The 18,151-nt window shown below is 48.0% G+C and overlaps 1 protein-coding gene across 2 annotated transcripts in view; it reads left to right on the top strand.

The window, feature by feature from the left end:
- The window catches only part of SLIT3 (slit guidance ligand 3), a 967,014-nt gene that overhangs the window by 542,331 nt on the left and 406,532 nt on the right, over positions 1 to 18,151 (top strand). For both annotated transcript variants that reach the window (XM_086931418.1, XM_086931419.1), the window contains exon 5: positions 4,341 to 4,412. In XM_086931418.1, coding sequence (XP_086787544.1) covers positions 4,341 to 4,412 — 72 coding nt within the window. The remainder of the gene's footprint in view (positions 1 to 4,340; positions 4,413 to 18,151) is intronic.

The raw sequence follows: 18,151 nt of genomic DNA, 5'->3' as shown, positions 1-18,151 counted from the left end.
TATTTGCACTGCGCTGCGCTGCATCACTCGAGATTTGTGAAGCCACTCTGACCCACGCTAGGTGACCTTGCGTGACTACATAAACCTAATGTTTAAGTTGTGTCACTCCTGCACCGTGTTGTATGGTGCAAGAGCGACACGAAGGAGCTCACAAATCTGCCCCATAGCTTAAAAAGCCACCTTGAATGGCTCCTTCCTTGCGGCTCTGTAGTGTGAACAGTACACACCTGGAGCATGGCTAGAAGCAACAGATCAAAAGAGGCACATCTGTTATTACAAGAAGTGTTGACATGTAGGTTTGCTTCTTTGGTGCACAGCACTGTATATTGGTTTGCACAAGTGATTTACACTGGAAGGGGAATATTAATAATTCCTATTTGTAAAGCGCGAAAGTATCACCCCTTAAGGTTTCAAGGCGCTGGGGGCTGTCGGGGAGATTAAGTGAGCTATTGTCCAGAGTCACATGATGCTGAGCTGAGCTGCCGCCAGGGATCGAAACGTGAGCCCCGTGCTCCAGATTCAGCCGCTGTGGCCGCTACGCCACACCTCTCCCTCTAAAAGTATTAGCAATATTGCTTCATCGTGCTGCCATGTAAAACAAGATTAACAATTGGTTATGATTATCATTTTGAATTAAATCTGCTGAATTTTCAGAGCCTGTTCTCAGTAGGATGTCTGGAAATAGTACACTGTCAGGCACGACTGGGCACAAAACATTTCCCTGGATGCCAATCTCAAAAAATCATAATTAGGTAACTGACATTAAAGTTATTGATGTATGCTTTTCAGGTATTTAACTATTATTTTGAAGAATTCTTGAAGAGCAAAGTTAATAATGAATTTAAAGAGAATCCCAGCTAAGCCAGCTTAACTGTTATACGGGTATTCTTGAGACGTCACGTGCTTAGGGGCATTTAAACACTAGTTCGTATTTTCACCACACCTCTATACAGAACAGCTCTCCGAGCACTCGGTATTTTGCTAAATGTTAGCCTGCTTGTTTCTTTCCTTTTACTTGGAATTAAATAAGTAAATGAGCTGCAGTTTAACAGACGATCTTTCCAGATATTTTCTCATGCGTGTGAAATGGTATGCCTGGGTCTGTAAACGAATTGATAATTCGTTTATTAAAATGAGTCTCTTTGTATTGCAAATTACCCTAACTGGATTTACCAATCCCATTTGCGCTGCGCCTCCTGGACAGCTGCCCCCCGACAGACGGCGGCGTTTAGCACCGAGGTCAAAGGTCGCCGTTCAGTCAGGCATCTTCTGTGTGGACATCAGCGAGGCAGGCGCGCGCCTGTGACAGGATTCAGCATGCTCCCCCGTTTGACTCCTCAGAAGAGAACACACACTGTTGCTCGGGTGTCTCTGAGCAGGAACAAGAGTTCTCTGTGCCCGGGCCCGCGCGCGGCTGGTTAGAGACCCGCGCGACCCGTTGAGTCTGGCAGGAGCCTCGCATTCAGAGGCAGCCGGCTGGCATCCATGCAATTAGCCGAGTGACAAGGGCATACGCCTCTGTCTGATGGAGAATAGAGACGTGCCCTCGTGACCCAGGCTGACCCTGGATGTCACTGTTAGCTTTTGAGCAAAAAACCTCTGATCCCTCTCCCGACGACGCACAAATATATGAAGACGAAGTAGGGTTTCCTATAGAAAAATGCACGAACAATGGGGCACAGAGCCAAGCTGGAAGGGTGTATGATATTGTGTAAGTCGGTGGCTAGACTGAGTACTGTGGCAAGAGGCACCTTGCAAATGGAGTGATGATTCAGTTTCTTTGTAACAGAGCACAGTTTGGGTGATCACTGATCTACTGGCACAAATAAATACAGAAAAATGCATGTTTGGATGAAGCTGGCAATGGGGTTGATGCTCGAGGGTGGAACGTCATTGTCTGGCTCCATCCATTGGATGTGTTCATCAGACACATCACCTTGGACGCTCTTGCGCAGGTGAACGCAAAGCGTCAAAAGCAACTGCATCAGTTTTAGTAGTAGTAGTGCCGGCTGCAGGCTTACTTTTAATTTTGCAGTTTATAAATAGCGAGGTTAGCACTTGAGGGAAACAACGCTGTAGACATAAAATAAGCCAAGAGTTTTCAAACCCAAAGCCATTCAGCAGGGAGTAAGAAATGACCGGAACAATTCACCTTCAGGAAGCGATCAGAGGGGTTATTAGTGATCAGGGAAAACCCCCTTTGAGTTCATCAGCTGCATGAGGAGGTTGGGAGCTAGATGAATCTTCAGTCAGGAAACACCAAAGAGGAGGCGCTGGCAGGAGACAATCTAGGCGTACAATTTGTCGTTGAGGAGCCTGGTGGTTTCTATAGGGAGCAGGTCCCACCTAGCACCTCTTGAAGTCCCTAACATATGTATTTTCTTGACCAGGCACTAGGGTTGACCCATAAGAAGTACTTTGAAGGTGATGCAGCAGATTTTAAAGAAGGTACCAATGTGAAGGGGTAACCAGTGCAAATGTAAAATAACAGGGATCACGTGGTTAAAGTGTCAGGGCCCTGTCAATGGGCTACAGTCTGAAGGTCAGTACTTAAAGGACAGAGAGAATATAGAATACCCCTGAGGATGGTGTGTCTCCATAGCTCATTCGAGAGATAAAAGCAGTTCAGCACCGGGATACCCGAGTGGCTGAAAGTGTGTTTTACATATACACATAACACATCAGTTGAGAGATGATCAACACTAGAATCATGACATGGATATCTGGAAGGAAAGGCTTCATTCGCTCACAAGTTGTTAAAAGGAAAGAATAGGCCAACACCAGCTTATCAATGTGCGGTCAGAGTCTAATGTGAACTCCACTGACTTAAAGATGGCGGACAGGAGATGAGCTCCCCGAAGTTAATTGGGAGAAATAACAATCAACTTAAGAAACACTTAAGAAAAGAAAAAGTAGGAGAAAGTTAGTCTTGGTACAGTAAAATTTAAGAAAGTGGCTCGACACCCAACACTTGGTAGCATCCAGGGGTGAGTCGGGTGGTGAAGACAGAGCTGGATGCCTTCCGAGACATTCATTCCCTTCAGTAGGTCTCACATGGGTCACATGTAGATGCTAAGTAAGGTGGATGCTAGTATTGACACCAGAATAATCCCAAAGGGCAAGAGGATCAGGTCAGATCTGGAGCTAAGAATCCAAGCATGCTTGGTATGCCTAGCATGGAAAGTCTGAAACCATCACGGATCTCCCTGTACATTCCAGTGCCGAATGGCCAATGGGTTCGAGCTTTTTGTGATCCTTAGTGTCGAAAAAATACTAAGAGATAAAAAAAGAGTGAGGAGACTGGGAACCCCCTCCACCAACACGTGGAACAGCGGCGGCTGACATGGATCGGGGTGGCGGGGCAGAGGACGGGGGTGCAGGGGTAAAGAATAAAAGCAGTGTCTTATCTTTACTCTATTATCTCTCTGCATCATCTCCCTGCTGGGTTGGAAAAGGAAGCACCGAGGCTCCCCTGACCAATCACAACACTGCAATGCAGCGTTGTGATTGGTCTGAGTGCCATGGTTCGGTGCTCAGACAGGGCATGAGAGCCTGAGCATGTTCTCCACTTAGACTGTAATGCAGCATGGATGGAGAACATGCAGAGTGAGCATGACTGTTTGGCCGGCATGAGAGGGCCATCCAACAGTCATTGCACACTTAAGGTCCCATCACTCCACCACCCCTGCTCTGAGAGCAGAGCAGCCCCGCCCGCAAAGACAATGCAGTAGGAACAAATAACATGATAATAACGAGTTATTATCGTTTTATTTTTCCTTTACATACACTGCTGACAGCAGTTGGGCAACGCTCCTCTGCCTTAGCGGTGGAGCCGCCACTGACGTGGAGGTCACACCCATAATTTGAACGGTGGCCCTCTCCATCCTGCACCAGAGGTAGAAGAAACAAGACTGATGAGAAAGAAGCAGCGGGTGGGAGGACTTAAGAGCTTTAAGTTGAAATTCATCTGAGTTTATGTTTTTTTTGGTTTGAATGTGTCCACTTTTAGCATGTCAAAAACCTGCACTTCGTGTAGAAGTTATTACTATCACATTGTTTTGCTGGGAGGCCTTTGCTCCGCTGGTGAGTGACACGAGAGAACGTGGACCTTTCTAAATCTGAGGGCAGCGCTTTGCTTCTTATGCAGCACAATGTATCTGTAGCCGTACTGGAAGCAAATATGTCATTTGCCTAAAATCAACTAATTTGAATGCTATCACTGTGAAATCGCTCTGATAATTGTCGGTCATTATATACAGTATTGAATTGAATTGAATTTAGATCAATGCACAGCGATGCCATCTTTGTTGCTAATGCACTATTTTCTCCTTCCTCACCAGAGACCTCAGTGAGAACCAGATTCAGGGACTGCCGAGGAAGGCCTTCCGGGGAATCACGGATGTGAAGAATCTGTAAGTGGCCCCATCTCTAGAACCGCTGGGCTCCAGCCCAGAGACAAATGGCGCTCATAATGTGTCTGATGCATTACAGCATTCAACGTGCAAATTACAAATTGATTATCAACGCTTACATAAACTGTTTTGAAGGGTTTTATGGGAGCTACCCTGTAATCAATTGCAGCCATTGATTTATAGGTAAAGTCGTGCTTGTTCTTGGTTTCTGCACAACTAATAGGAAATAAAAAAAGGCGCAAGCGAACATAGATTATTGAAAGCCCATTTAGTTTTCTGTTTACAACATTTTGGAGATATCTCTGGGTTTAGCCTGTGTGAAAGGATCAGTTGCTTCTGTCTGTCAGTGACAGTACACTTCTGAAACTAAAACCCTACCCAGACCTTACAAGCCTGGCATGTAGGAACAGAGCCACCGAAATAAACCCTACACCACTTTATTAAAGTGTTTGCATTGCAACATATATATAAGTATGTATGCATATGATCAAGTATGAAATGGAACCAGCAATTACACATATACTAAACCCCACAGCAGACACCCTCTTGGTTCCAAAGGAGGTCTTTGGTTTGGTGATACTTCCATGATCGCCAGCAAGTGTTCGAGGAAAATCCCCTAGCATGTTTCCAATGGCAGTGTTTTGAGACTGCCCTATACAAGAGAAACATGTTTTTACTATGGGCAGGATGTATTGTATGTAGAATTGAAATAAGGAAACTCCAGCGAACCGGAAGTCCCCCAAAGGTAGTGCTTTCCACTTCCTTTCTCCTTGTCTTCCTGTCCATCTGTCTTTAAACATAGGACTCTTATGTTTATGAGGTACATGTGTCCCGTGGAGAAAGTTGTGACAACGTTTGAAATAGCGCACCCAGACTGCCAGAGAGGACTGCCCACAGGAATGCCCGGAAGGGATTAAATAAAGACAGAAAATGTAACATACAATCAGGTATGGTGATTCATAATATTACCTTAAGCTACGTTCATAATCACCCCTTGCAAAATCTGGAGGGGAATGCATGGTGGCTAATACACGTGTAAGAGAAGTTGTCACAGAGGCTGTGCATGTCTTGCCCCGTGCAGCTGCCCCCTTGCCGGGATTGAATTGCCTGCAAGCAGCAGCCCCCCTGTCGGTACTGCAATATCTGCAAGCAGCAGCCCTCCTTGCCGGGATTGCAATACCTGCAAGCAGCAAACTCCCCCCCCCCCCTTGCAGGGCTTGTAAAACCTGCAAGCAGCAGTCCCTCTTGCCGGGATTACATTATCTGCAAGAAGCAGACCCAGTTGCTGGTATTGCAAAACCTGCAAGCAGCAGACCCCGTTGCTGGGATTGCAAAACCTGCAAGCAGCAGACCCCATTGCTGGGATTGCAAAACCTGCAAGCAGCAGACCCCGTTGCTGGGATTGCAAAACCTGCAAGCAGCAGACCCAGTTGCTGGGATTGCAAAACATGCAAGGAGCAGACCCCGTTGCTGGGATTGCAAAACGTACAAGCAGCAGACCCTGTTGCTGGGATTGCAAAACCTGCAAGCAGCAGACCCCGTTGCTGGGATTGCGAAACCTGCAAGTAGCAGACCTCCTTGCCGGGATTGCAAAACCTGCAAGCAGCAGACCTCCTTGCCGGGATTGCAAAACCTGCAAGCAGCAGACCTCCTTGCCGGGATTGCATTATCTGCAAGCAGCAGTCCCCTTACTGGGATTGCATTACATGCAAGCAGAAGCCCCCCTTTCTGGGGTGGCATTATCTGCAAGCAGCAGCCCCCCCTTGCTGGGGTGGCATTATCTGCAAGCAGCAGCCCTCCCTACTGGGATTGCATTATATGCAAGCAGCGCCCCCCTTGCTGTGATTGCATTATCTGCAAGCAGCAGCCCCCCTTGCCGAGGTGGCATTATCTGCAAGCAGCAGCCCCCCTTGCCGGGGTGGTATTATCTGCAAGGAGTAACCCTCCCTGCCAGGACTGCAATACCTGCAAGCAGCAGACCTCTTGCCGAGAATGCAATACGTGCAAGCAACAGCCCCCCCCCCCCCTTGCTGGGAATGCATTTGCTGCAAGAAGCAGCACCCTTGCCTGGATTGTATTATCTGTAAAGAGCAGACCCCGTTGCTGGTATTGCAAAACCTGTAAGCAGCAGCCCCCCCTTGCCGGGAATGCGGTATCTGCGAGCAGAAGTCCCCCTTGCCGGGATTGCAAAACCTGCAAGCAGCAGCCCCCCTTGCAGGGATTGCATCATCTGCGAGCAGCAGCCCCCCTTGCTGGGAATGTATTAGCTGCAAGAAGTAGCCCCCCTTGCTGGGATTTCATTATCTGCAAGCAGCAGACCCCGTTGCTGGGATTGCAAAACCTGCAAGCAGCAGACCCCGTTGCTGGGATTGCAAAACCTGCAAGCAGCAGCCCCCCCTTGCCGGGAATGCCTTATCTGCCAGCAGCAGCCCCCCTTGCAGGGATTGCATCATCTGCAAGCAGCAGCCCCCCTTGCCGGGAATGTATTAGCTGCAAGAAGTAGCACCCTTGATGGGATTTCATTATCTGCAAGCAGCAGACCCCGTTGCAGGGATTGCATTATCTGCCAGCAGCAGCCCCCCTTGCAGGGATTGCATCATCTGCAAGCAGCAGCCCCCCTAGCTGGGAATGTATTAGCTGCAAGAAGTAGCACCCTTGCTGGGATTGCAAAACCTGCAAGCAGCAGACCCCGTTGCTGGGATTGCGAAACCTGCAAGCAGCAGCCCCCTTACTGGGATTGCATTATCTGCAAGCAGCAGCCCCCCTTACTGGGATTGCATTATCTGCAAGCAGCAGGCCCCCTTGCTGGGGTGGCATTATCTGCAAGAAGCAGCCCCCCTGCCAGGATTGCATTATCTGCAAGGAGTAGCCCTCCCTACTAGGTCTGCAATACCTGCAAGCAGCAGCCCCCCCCCTTGCTGGGAATGCATTTGCTGCAAGAAGCAGCACCCTTGCCTGGATTGCATTATCTGTAAAGAACAGACCCCGTTGCTGGGATTGCAAAACCTGTAAGCAGCAGCCCCCCCTTGCCGGGAATGCCTTATCTGCAAGCAGAAGCCCCCCTTGCCGGGATTGCAAAACCTGCATGCAGCAGCCCCCCTTGCTGGGAATGTATTAGCTGCAAGCAGCAGACCCCGTTGCTGGGATTGCAATACCTGCAAGCAGTAGACCCCATTGCTGGGATTTCAAAACCGGCAAGCAGCAGACCCCGTTGCTGGGATTGCAAAACCTGCAAGCAGCAGACCCCGTTGCTGGGATTGCAAAACCTGCACGCAGCAGACTCCATTGCTGGGATTTCAAAACCGGCAAGCAGCAGACCCCGTTGCTGGGATTGCGAAACCTGCAAGCAGCAGCCCCCCCTAGCCGGGAATGCCTTATCTGCAAGCAGAAGCCCCCCTTACTGGGATTACATTATCTGCAAGCAGCGCCCCCCTTGCTGGGATTGCATCATCTGCAAGCAGCAGCCCCCCTTACTGGGATTGCATTATCTGCAAGGAGCAGCCCCCCTTGCAGGGATTGCATCATCTGCAAGCAGCAGCCCCCCTTGCTGGGAATGTATTAGCTGCAAGAAGTAGCACCCTTGCTGGTATTTCATTATCTGCAAGCAGCAGACCCTGTTGCTGGGATTGTGTAACCTGCAAGCAGCAGCCCCCCCTTACTGGGATTGCATTATCTGCAAGCAGCAGCCCCCCTTGCTGGGGTGGCATTATCTGCAAGAAGCAGCCCTCCTCCTGCCGGGATTGCATTATCTGCAAGAAGTAGCCCTCCCTGCCAGGACTGCATTGCCTGCAAGCTGTAGTTCCCCCTTGTTGGGAATGCAATACCTGCAAGCAGCAGCCCCCCCCTGCTGGGAATGCATTTGCTGTAAGAAGCAGCACCCTTGCCTGGATTGCATTATCTGTAAAGAGCAGACCCCGTTGCTGGAATTGTAAAACCTGTAAGCAGCAGCCCCCCCTTGCCGTGAATGCCTTATCTGCAAGCAGAAGCCCCCCTTGCCGGGATTGCAAAACCTGCATGTAGCAGCCCCCCTTGCAGGGATTGCATCATCTGCAAGCAGCAGCCCCCCTTGCTGGAATTGCAAAACCTGCAAGCAGCAAGCCCCCCTTACCAGGATTGCATTATCTGCCAGCAACAGCCCCCCTTGGAGGGATTGCATCATCTGCAAGCAGGAGCCCCCTTACCGGGATTGCATTATCTGCAAGCAGCAGCCCCCTTACTGGGATTGCATTATCTGCCAGCAACAGCCCCCCTTGGGGGGATTGCATCATCTGCAAGCAGGAGCCCCCCTTGCTGGGATTGCAATACCAGCAAGCAGGAGCCCCCCTTGCTGGGATTGCATTATCTGCCAGCAGCAGCCCCCCTTACCGGGATTGCATTATCTGCAAGCAGCAGCCCCCTTACTGGGATTGCATTATATGCAAGCAGCGCCCCACTTGCTGTGATTGCATTATCTGCAAGCAGCAGCCCCCCCTGCTGGGATTGCATTATCTGCAAGCAGCAGCCCCCCTTAATGGGATTGCATTATATGCAAGCAGCGCCCCCCTTGCTGGGATTGCATTATCTGCAAGCAGCAGCCCCCCCTGCTGGGATTGCATTATCTGCAAGCAGCAGCCCCCCTTACTGGGATTGCATTATATGCAAGCAGCGCCCCCCTTGCTGTGATTGCATTATCTGCAAGCAGCAGCCCCCCCTGCTGGGATTGCATTATCTGCCAGCAGCAGCCCCCCCTGCTGGGATTGCATTATCTGCAAGCAGCAGCCCCCCTTACTGGGATTGCATTAGCTGCAAGCAGCAGCCCGCTTGCCGAGAATGCATTATTTGCAAGAAGTAGCTACCTTTGCTGGGAATGCATTATCTGCAGGCAGCAGCCCCACTTGCTGGGAATGCATTAGCTCCAAGAGGCTGCACCCCTTGCCTGGATTGCATCATCCGCAAGCAGCAGCCCCCCTTGCTGGGATTGCATTATCTGCAAGGAGCAGCCCCTCTTGCCAGGTTTGCATTGTCTGCAAGCAGCAGCCCCCCTTGTCGGGATTGCATTGTCTACAAGTAGCAGCCTCCCTTGCTTGGATTGCATTATCTGCAAGCAGCAGACCCCCTTGCCGGGAATGAGTTACCTGCAAACAGCATCCCCCATTGTCGGAAGTGCATTACCTGCAAACGGCAGGCCCCCTTGCTGGGAATGCATTAGCTGCAAGGAGTAGCCCTCCCTACTAGATCTGCATTGCCTGCAAGCTGTAGTTCTCCCTTGCCGGGACTGCAATACCTGCAAGCAGCAGCCCACTTGCCGGGATTGCAATACCCGCAAGCAGCAGACCCTGTTGCCAGGATTGCATTACATGCGAACAGCAGCCCCCTTGCAGGGATTGCAAAGCCCACAAAGAGGAGCCCTGCCCCCGATGGTATTGTATTCAGACCCAGCAGGAACCTCCCTTGCCAGGATTGCAATTGGCACAAGCAACAGCCCCCTTGTGCTTGGATTGACATTTCTATCTGCTGATCGTTCAGAGTAGATTATTATTAATACCCGTCAGTTCTTCTGTACAGATTCGCTGTTGGCATTGTAATATCCTTTGGTGGAGTTAGAGGTATGTTCTGGTGAATTTAGCCTTAATCTCTAGCACAGAGTGCACAGAAGTTCATACACTTTGGAGCAGCTTGATGCTCATGGTCCAGCCATTATCCAGATTTCCAGTGTCATATTAAAGATATTGTGGGTCCCTTGTTAGGCGCAGCTTTGACTTTTTTGCTAATTCAGGCCCTCTGTTGCCTACCAGTAATGAGACTTGTATGTTGAAGATTGAGAACAGATCTTCCCTTTTTCATGGGGACCCTAGACCATTGCTCACTTTGCCTTAAAAAGACCGTACCACCATCCTCGTGTGCCCCACCTTATTTAAGGTGGACTGTTAAGGAGTGTCTGAAGCAGAGTCTCAGCTACCTTTGCCACCAGATACATGTTTGCGTTACACCAACCACCAGGAGTATCACCTTCCCCATGACATCATACGGCCCACATTAGTTCGACATTGTTTTTCTTGCCCAGGGTCCCTATGATGGAATTGTAGTTCACTGTGAAAAATAAAAATCGATGCCTTTGGCAGACTGGGAGAAAACTCACAGGCAGGGCCACTGGAATTATGCAATTGTGCGGCCGCTGCGATCTTTGCATAATTATAGATTTGTTGCAGTTGCCACATAATCCATCATCTACTGCATAATCTATATGTTTCAACCAAAAGAATTGTTTCTAGCTCTAACGGTTAAAATGTATTAAAAATTCAGCAACACATTTTGCCATGTGGTGGAAGTCTTTGCAAAGCTGGACTGGTCATCTTTCAGTTCCTTATTGCTATATTTGGGTGTTAAATAAAATGTACGTATGATTATTAATATTATTATTATTATTTGAAGCTTGTAAAGTGCGCGGCTACTCCCAACGGGGGTGTCCCGGCGCTGCGGACAACAAGCAACCAGAGTAGTTCAACATGGCCTAGCTTTTGGAGAACAGCCAGGTTTTATGCCACATAATTTTGATTTTCTTGCTGCATAATTAAATCAACCCTACTTATACTTTGGCCCTTCCATGCCGCATGATTTCAGCGTCCCTGATCATAGGACATTAGGACAAGTGTTCACATGGAACTCATTTGAGAGAACAATTTATAGTTGCACAGATCTTTCTGTGTAGGATCAATCTTTGTGTCAACATTCTTAGTCCAATCAACATTGATATTTTGTGAAAGATTGTAGCAAGTATTGAAGCACAGCCAGTAATTCTAGGTAACTTCGATTCAGCTGAACCGAGTTTAATTTGAAAAACAGTTAAGCAATTTCAAGGTATTCATCAAATACAACTCTGTGAATGATAAGGAGTTTCTTTTTTAAAAAGAAACGAAAAAAGAGAAAATGTATAGACCCCAGCAGTAAAGAAAACCAAAACCGAACAAAGGAAAACACAGTGAAAGAAAAACGAGAGCATCAACGGTATTTGTTTATGTTCTATAAAAGACAGCCAATTTATATTCAGTACAATCAAGGTCACAGGGGATTAATCAGTGTGTCACAATTATAGAAAACAGTCTGTACAAAGTCAGACTGTTTTATATAATTGAGATTTTGATTCAAAACAAAACTCCTTATCACTCTTGGTGCTTTATTTGATCCAGGGATTTCCGGCACTTAATCGTCAACACCGGCGCTTATAGCGTGAACTCTACTCAAAGGAATTGGCGCACTTTTTATTAGCACTAGTTACGAACACGCTCATTTGTTATAGGCAAGGGGAGATTAAGTAATTTGCCCAGAATCACAGGATGTTGAGCCTACGCCGAGACTCGAACCAGGTTCCCCAGCTCCAAAGTCAGCAACTCTGGCCATTATGCCACATCCTCTCCCCATTTCTAGGGTTTCATGATTAGTAGTTAGTTCTGTTATAGGCGGTGCTAATAGGAACAATGGGCTGGTGGAAGCTGCCTCCTGACGAGAGCCCCGGCACAAATTAACCACAGAGGGAGCTCTAACTTTGGAGGTGGTGCCTCCTTTGCCATAGTGACTTGGCACTCTATCTGTCAAAGCTTAAACGAGGGCCTTAAACTAATATAATAGGAGGTGGCAATAGTTGATCGCTTACCTCATAATGTATCATTTATGAAAAAAAAAAGTATTTAGGCTTCTATTGGGTTGTGAAAACGAGGCTGTGGGCCTTTAATATAGTTATTTATATATGCGTGTACATTTTATCTGTGTCAACGGAAAAAAGCACGTTTTCTTTGTAATTGTTTGCCCATCTCATGCACTAATCCGTGTACAATATCACATTTATTTTTGTTTCACTTTGAAGAACAAAATACAATGCTATTTATTTACTTTAAATCAATGTAAGTCACCTTTGTGAACCCAGTTTCGGTTCCTAATCTCTTGATGTAACATTGTCAGAATGGCGTCTGACTGGCACTGCCACCATTGTTACCTGTGTAAGTCATTGAGCAGCAGTGGGGGCATCGAGGTGAGAGAAGGTCATTGCTGCAGGTCACGCTGGATATTCTCAAAAATGCAAGAAAACATTTGAGCCTTTGAGGCAGAATAAAATAAGGTGCTACATGGACTCTTATTATTTCTTCTACCTCTGAGTCTTTTCCTCCAACATCATATTGCATTTCTGCCACTGAACCAGCCTTGGAGGCTTGGGGAAATGTTCTCACAAGCAGTGAGTTGTTCGAGTACATACCATGGGAAAATATTGGAAATGTTACACTATTTTTGTTGCTCACTTTAATGAAGAAATGCTGGTAGACCCCAATAATTTTCATATTGATGAATCCTAAAAGAATGTATGACTTTTATGTTCATTAGATACAAAAACATTAGTAAAACAAACAATTTCATCATAAAAATCATTGTATAAATCTCCAATCTTTTCAGTGCATTTATTAAACCTAGCTAGTCTCGGTTATACGCAGAGTCGGCCTATCTGGGCAAAATTGAGACGGAAAGTATAGCTCCGGGAGGAACTTTACCTTATAAAGAGAGTAATGTAAGCATGAATCAAACCCACTCAATAAGCAAAGGACAACAGACTCAAAAGATTGTATTCTGTTTTTCCAGATAGTGAGGTGCTCCTTGTCCAAGCTGGTGGGAGGAAATAGTTTAATTGTACAATTATTAGAAAACAATTCTGAACTGTATTTCAGTTTTTCCTAAAAGTGATTTAATCCCACTGACCTTATTTTTTTTCAATATGTTGCTTAGCCATTTGCAGACTTTGTGCTCATGACTGTGAATGCCTTTCGCAAACTGACTTTTCCAACTCAAAGTTCGCCATTTATTCTGTTCCCTATGGCTGACATTTCTATGGCCAAGCACTTAATAATCAGTCTAACAACTGATGTGTACCATATATATATTGTCTTGAAGTGTCTTATTGTCCACCTTTTGCCTCACGTTTTTTAATTTTTGTTATTTGTTTTATTTTAAACACCACCAAGGACAATCTATTTCTGCTTTAATACAAAGCACTAAGCATGTGCTGCTATTCAAGGAAATCAAACAAAATGACAATAATCATTGGGATCAATTTGATGATCCCAATGATGTTATTTGTCCATAATCATGTTCATGAAGACTGATGATTGTGATTGTCCTGCTAATGGTATATCTCTGTACAGTTGGAAATCACAATCAGGTTACGATGACTAGGAAAATATGAGAAAACAAAGTGCAATCAATGCAACCTGTGGAATCGTCTACAAGACACCAGCACATTAATATCACGCTTCTCTGTGCTCAGCTTCAAGATTTATTGATCTGTTAAACCTGCTTTTTCTCCAAGTGTAGAATTAGGGGTTTAACGGTTCCCTAAATGTTTAATATCTTGTAGTACAGAAGGTCCTATGGTTTGTGACTCAATGACTCCACAGCCAGGGGAGGGGAAGCAGAGTTTGATCGAGAAAGTGGACGGAAAAGATTTTGACCCTGAGGCGAAATTTGAGTTGTGAGCCCATCAAAACAAAGGACACACACATGGATCATGTAGGAGCCTCTTTTACCCCTCGATATGGCGAATAAGCAAGTCACCTGCAAGTCATCTCCACAGAGCATGTTTGGTTTAGTGGACTACTGCTGTGGCCTGGGTAGACTTCTTAGGGTACCCAGACAGGTAGCGCCTTTGCTCAGTGCCAACCTAGATGGAAGCTAGTGGCTGCTGGAAAAGGGCAAGGCAGGGAAGTTTCCACAAGAAGGAACCAGGGAATGTGTGCACAGGAAGGAATTTGTGCAAATGACGTAGATTAACCACTCGACCTACATTAACAGGTTGTAATGAGCTAACTAGTCTCCAGCCCCTGCTGATGGGTTCAGATACCTTCTTGGCACTATGCATCAATGTCTTTGAAGTATTTTGGCTCGCGTGTGGGTTTCCATGCGTTCAAGGTCAGCAACAAGCAGGCCACCAGAGCTTCAGGATTGCATCTGAATGAGTCCTCGCATTGAGGTAATGCACTGAACTCACCTGCACATTCTGGAAGCACTAACGCATTAAGTGCACTCAAGTCTGACTCAACGTAGCTCCTCTAAGTGCTGCTCTTGCTCTCCATATATGTTGTGCTCTTGGTGGGTGGAAGTCGGCCAGCTGTGACCTAGTTAGATGCTTTTCTGCCGTCTATTCTCACTGTCAGGTTAGGGCTGGCTCTAACTCCTTAGTGAGGATTTGGGGAAGTGCAGGATTGTGTGTTCTGCGGGTTCAACTGCAACGCCTACAAGATACCACTCCAAGGGATAGCCGCTGGGGCCCGCTACATGGAAAGCCTTGTGACCTGAAGCCAGACAGACTGCTGGGAGGAGGCAGTGAAAGCTGTCTGTCCTTCTCATGTTTGTGGTCAGCGTCTATCCTCCTTCTTGCACATACAAATTGTTCGAAGATATCTTTCTGGCCAACTCCAGCGAACCTCAATAGCACTTGTACAATCGCCTCTCCACTCACACACAGTCATTGGTGTCAGATTCTGTCCTACAATCATCATGAGCATTTTAATTAATTAAAAATCACAAAGGCGTTTCTGTTACCAAAGGTCAGTGGACTCAATTGACGCAATCACCCTGGGCGAAGCTACTGTGCCAAAAACGGTTTGCTTGCTACAACCAGCCCAGACTAAGGTCAAGGGTCGAGTGAATATGTATCATGGAGGGCTGAGTAGGTTCTCCCCTCTACCACATACACAACAGATGCCTTGGGGGTGCACAATAATTAGCTTGGTGGGGGGGGGGGGGGGTCTCTTGGGATTATGGACCCCTCCAACTGAGCAAAAACGAAACATACAGAGGAACTTCAAGGCCAAAAGAAAAATAACTTCTGTCATGCTATACAGTCTGCAGGGGACTTCTGTCACTACAAGTTCTTTATGTTTTTTTTCTTTGCTGATAGTCTCATAACATTATTTAGAGCTGGTCTCTTTACTGCAGCTTAAGTGACTTTACTGATAGACAAGATTCTTTATAACTGGGGAAAGATGGCAAATCTAAGAGATTAGTTAGATTGAAATATGAAAAACCTTGGCACCTTAGTGGGTAAAACAACGCTGACCAAGACCTTGTATGATGTTGCAAAAATAGTGCACCGCAGAACCTGTGTTACCCAACTATAAAGAGGGGTGCAGGGATCCATCTGCAAGCGGATGCTGTATGTAACTCTTCCCATTTGCAAAGTTATGCCCGGGGCATCACTCTTACATCTGTATCCCTTCTCAAGAGAAGCCCTTAGGCGGTACACTAATTGAACCACTACCAAAGTAGCACATAGTCAGTGCACCATTTACCGCCTGTTCTGCACTCTGCCGACGTTGGTTATATGCAGAAAGAGAAAAAGTGTTCCCTCATTTGCATGCAACCGGCCTCCATGGATGTCATAGCACACCCCCTGGGGACACGTTCAGTATTGCAGTAGGAGGCTGCACACGTTTCTGAGGTCCCTTCTGTAACGTGCAAGTGCTTCTGGGTGCAAAGGAACAGGTGCTGCTGTGCTGGTGGTTTACGGAAAGCATACCCTTGATCTCATGATACAAACTGGTCAACTCTCACGATATTGGCTCCCATCACAGGGTCACCAGGTGAGAAGCCGGCATCACACTGTGGCAGGGAAAACGAGCTGAAAAACGATTTCCAGCTTGTTTTCCGAGTTTTTGAACTGCTGACCTCTATTAACCCCTTCGCTGCGGCGGCTATTCCGCCGCAGCGCTAAGGGGATGGGGCAGCCGCGCGGCGGTTCCGTGCTTGTGACGGAACTGCTCCATCACGGCTCGCGGGTGAGCTGTGCTTGTGACAGAACGGTTCCGTCACGAACCCGCCCGCCCATTAATTCGTCAGCGCAGGCTCGGAATTAGCGCCGCGCAGGTGCGGAATTCGCGCCGCGCAGGCGCGGCGAGCGGGCCATGACGGAACCTTTCCGTCACAAGCACAGCTCACCCAAGGCTTGTGACAGAACCGTTCCGTCACAAGCATGCAAGGGGTTAACACCTTCCGTGCTAGTGACGGAACCACTCCTTCACGAGCCACGGGTGCACTGTGCTCATGACGGTCCGTCACGCCATGGCCGCTCCGCCCACGCGGCACTGATTCCCCGCATGTGCGGGCAAATTAGTGAGTGGGCGGAGCCGTGACGGAACCACTCCATCATAAGCAAAGCTCGCCCGTGGCTCATGATGGAGTGGTTCCGTCACAAGCATGGCGGCGCCACGCGACCCCACTCCCCCAAGCGCCGCAGCAGAATTACTGCTGCGGTTAAGGGGCGTGAAAACATCCCAGGACGTTGGCAGCAGCCTCAGCAAGCTTTTTGTTTAGTTTTTGGAGGAGGGGGCTTGGGGGCAGGGTGGGGGCAAAAGTGCCCCTTAGGTACTTCTCAACACGAGGCTCTGCCCCCTCCTCACCCGGTGAGATTTTTGCTCAGGTTTGCAGGTGTGATAATAACGGACTCACTATTTGCTGTCCGACTAACTGCAGCGCGCCATCTTTATCAAGGTTGCACTCTGGCAGTGTGCCTGACTGCTCTTTGCTAAGGAAGGACAAGTGCTTGGTGTAAAGGAGACCCCCCCCACACACACACACACTTCCGGCACAGTCCACCTCTCTCTGGATTGGGCCCTGGATCCCTGGCCAGTGACAGGTGAGTGATCTCTGGCTGTCCATCAGTGCAGGAGCAGGGCGTACACTTTTAATGAGTACACTTGTTTTTCTGCTCCGCACTTTCAGGCCCGGGAGCCTCCCCTGGTTGTAATTAGTGTATTGATTGCGCTTGTGCTCAGGCCCATCAGGAACGTTTGTGATGACTTCCAGACAAAGATTTCCGGCCTTATTGTGGTGAGAAAGAATGTGTCTCGGGCCACACATGTCTGGGAAGTAATGCCCCTACCACGGGGGGAAAGGAAAGCGCTCAGTAGTTTGTAAATGTGAAAATCTAGGTTTCCAAGAGAGGGGTCATTGCTCTGCAGCCGGCCCTCCTGCGCTCGATGGACAGCCTCGTTCGGGGGCAGGAGCGGGCGAGAGTTCACTCCGCAGACCAAACAGTTGTCTCTTGGCCACAGAATCGTCTTGGCCTGCACAAACTGGAGAAAGTCATTTCTTTGACAGCGCGCGCCATTTGATCCTGCGCAGCCGCGTCCCCCTGGTGAACTTCACTCTCTGTGGGGTCCCCCTCGTTCAAGCGGCCCCTCGGCGGACTTTGGGTCTGCAGCCAAGGTCGCGCTGTGTTTTGACGACTCCGCCGTGGGCCTAGACGGCCTTCCGTCGTGCACATGTTATTGTCCGTCGTTGTTTTTGTCGGCACAACTACCCTTAGCACACTTACGAATCGTGTTTTTTCTTTCCATGCTGCCTCCCTGTGCTCCTTAAAAGAGAACATGTCTGACGGGTGGGAGACAGATGCAAGTTTGCTGTAAATCTAATTTACTCCCTTCCTAAAGGAAAGGAAAAAAATCGACCGTTGTGGAAGAGGCCATATGAAAATTAGACACGTTTGCTGGGGAGGCTAAAAAGATGAACAGGCCATGTGCATCCATGAGTGGCACTTAGGCACTAATGTGATGGATCTCGCGGAGGAAGGACTCGTCTCCTCATCGACGAGATGTGCTCATCTGATTGCGGATCACTACTCTTAGGAGCACAAGGGTTCCAATAGGGGATGCCACCCAAGGAGAGATTTTTTTCTCCTTTTGTTGGAAGGGTCAATTAGGATATCTCATGGGATAAGTCTA

The sequence above is a fragment of the Lissotriton vulgaris genome, chromosome 7, assembly GCF_964263255.1.
Source record: "Lissotriton vulgaris chromosome 7, aLisVul1.2, whole genome shotgun sequence".
NCBI classification, from domain to species: Eukaryota; Metazoa; Chordata; class Amphibia; order Caudata; family Salamandridae; genus Lissotriton; species Lissotriton vulgaris.
Note: the sequence above shows the minus strand (reverse complement) of the source record. Positions and strands in the feature narration are given on the sequence as shown.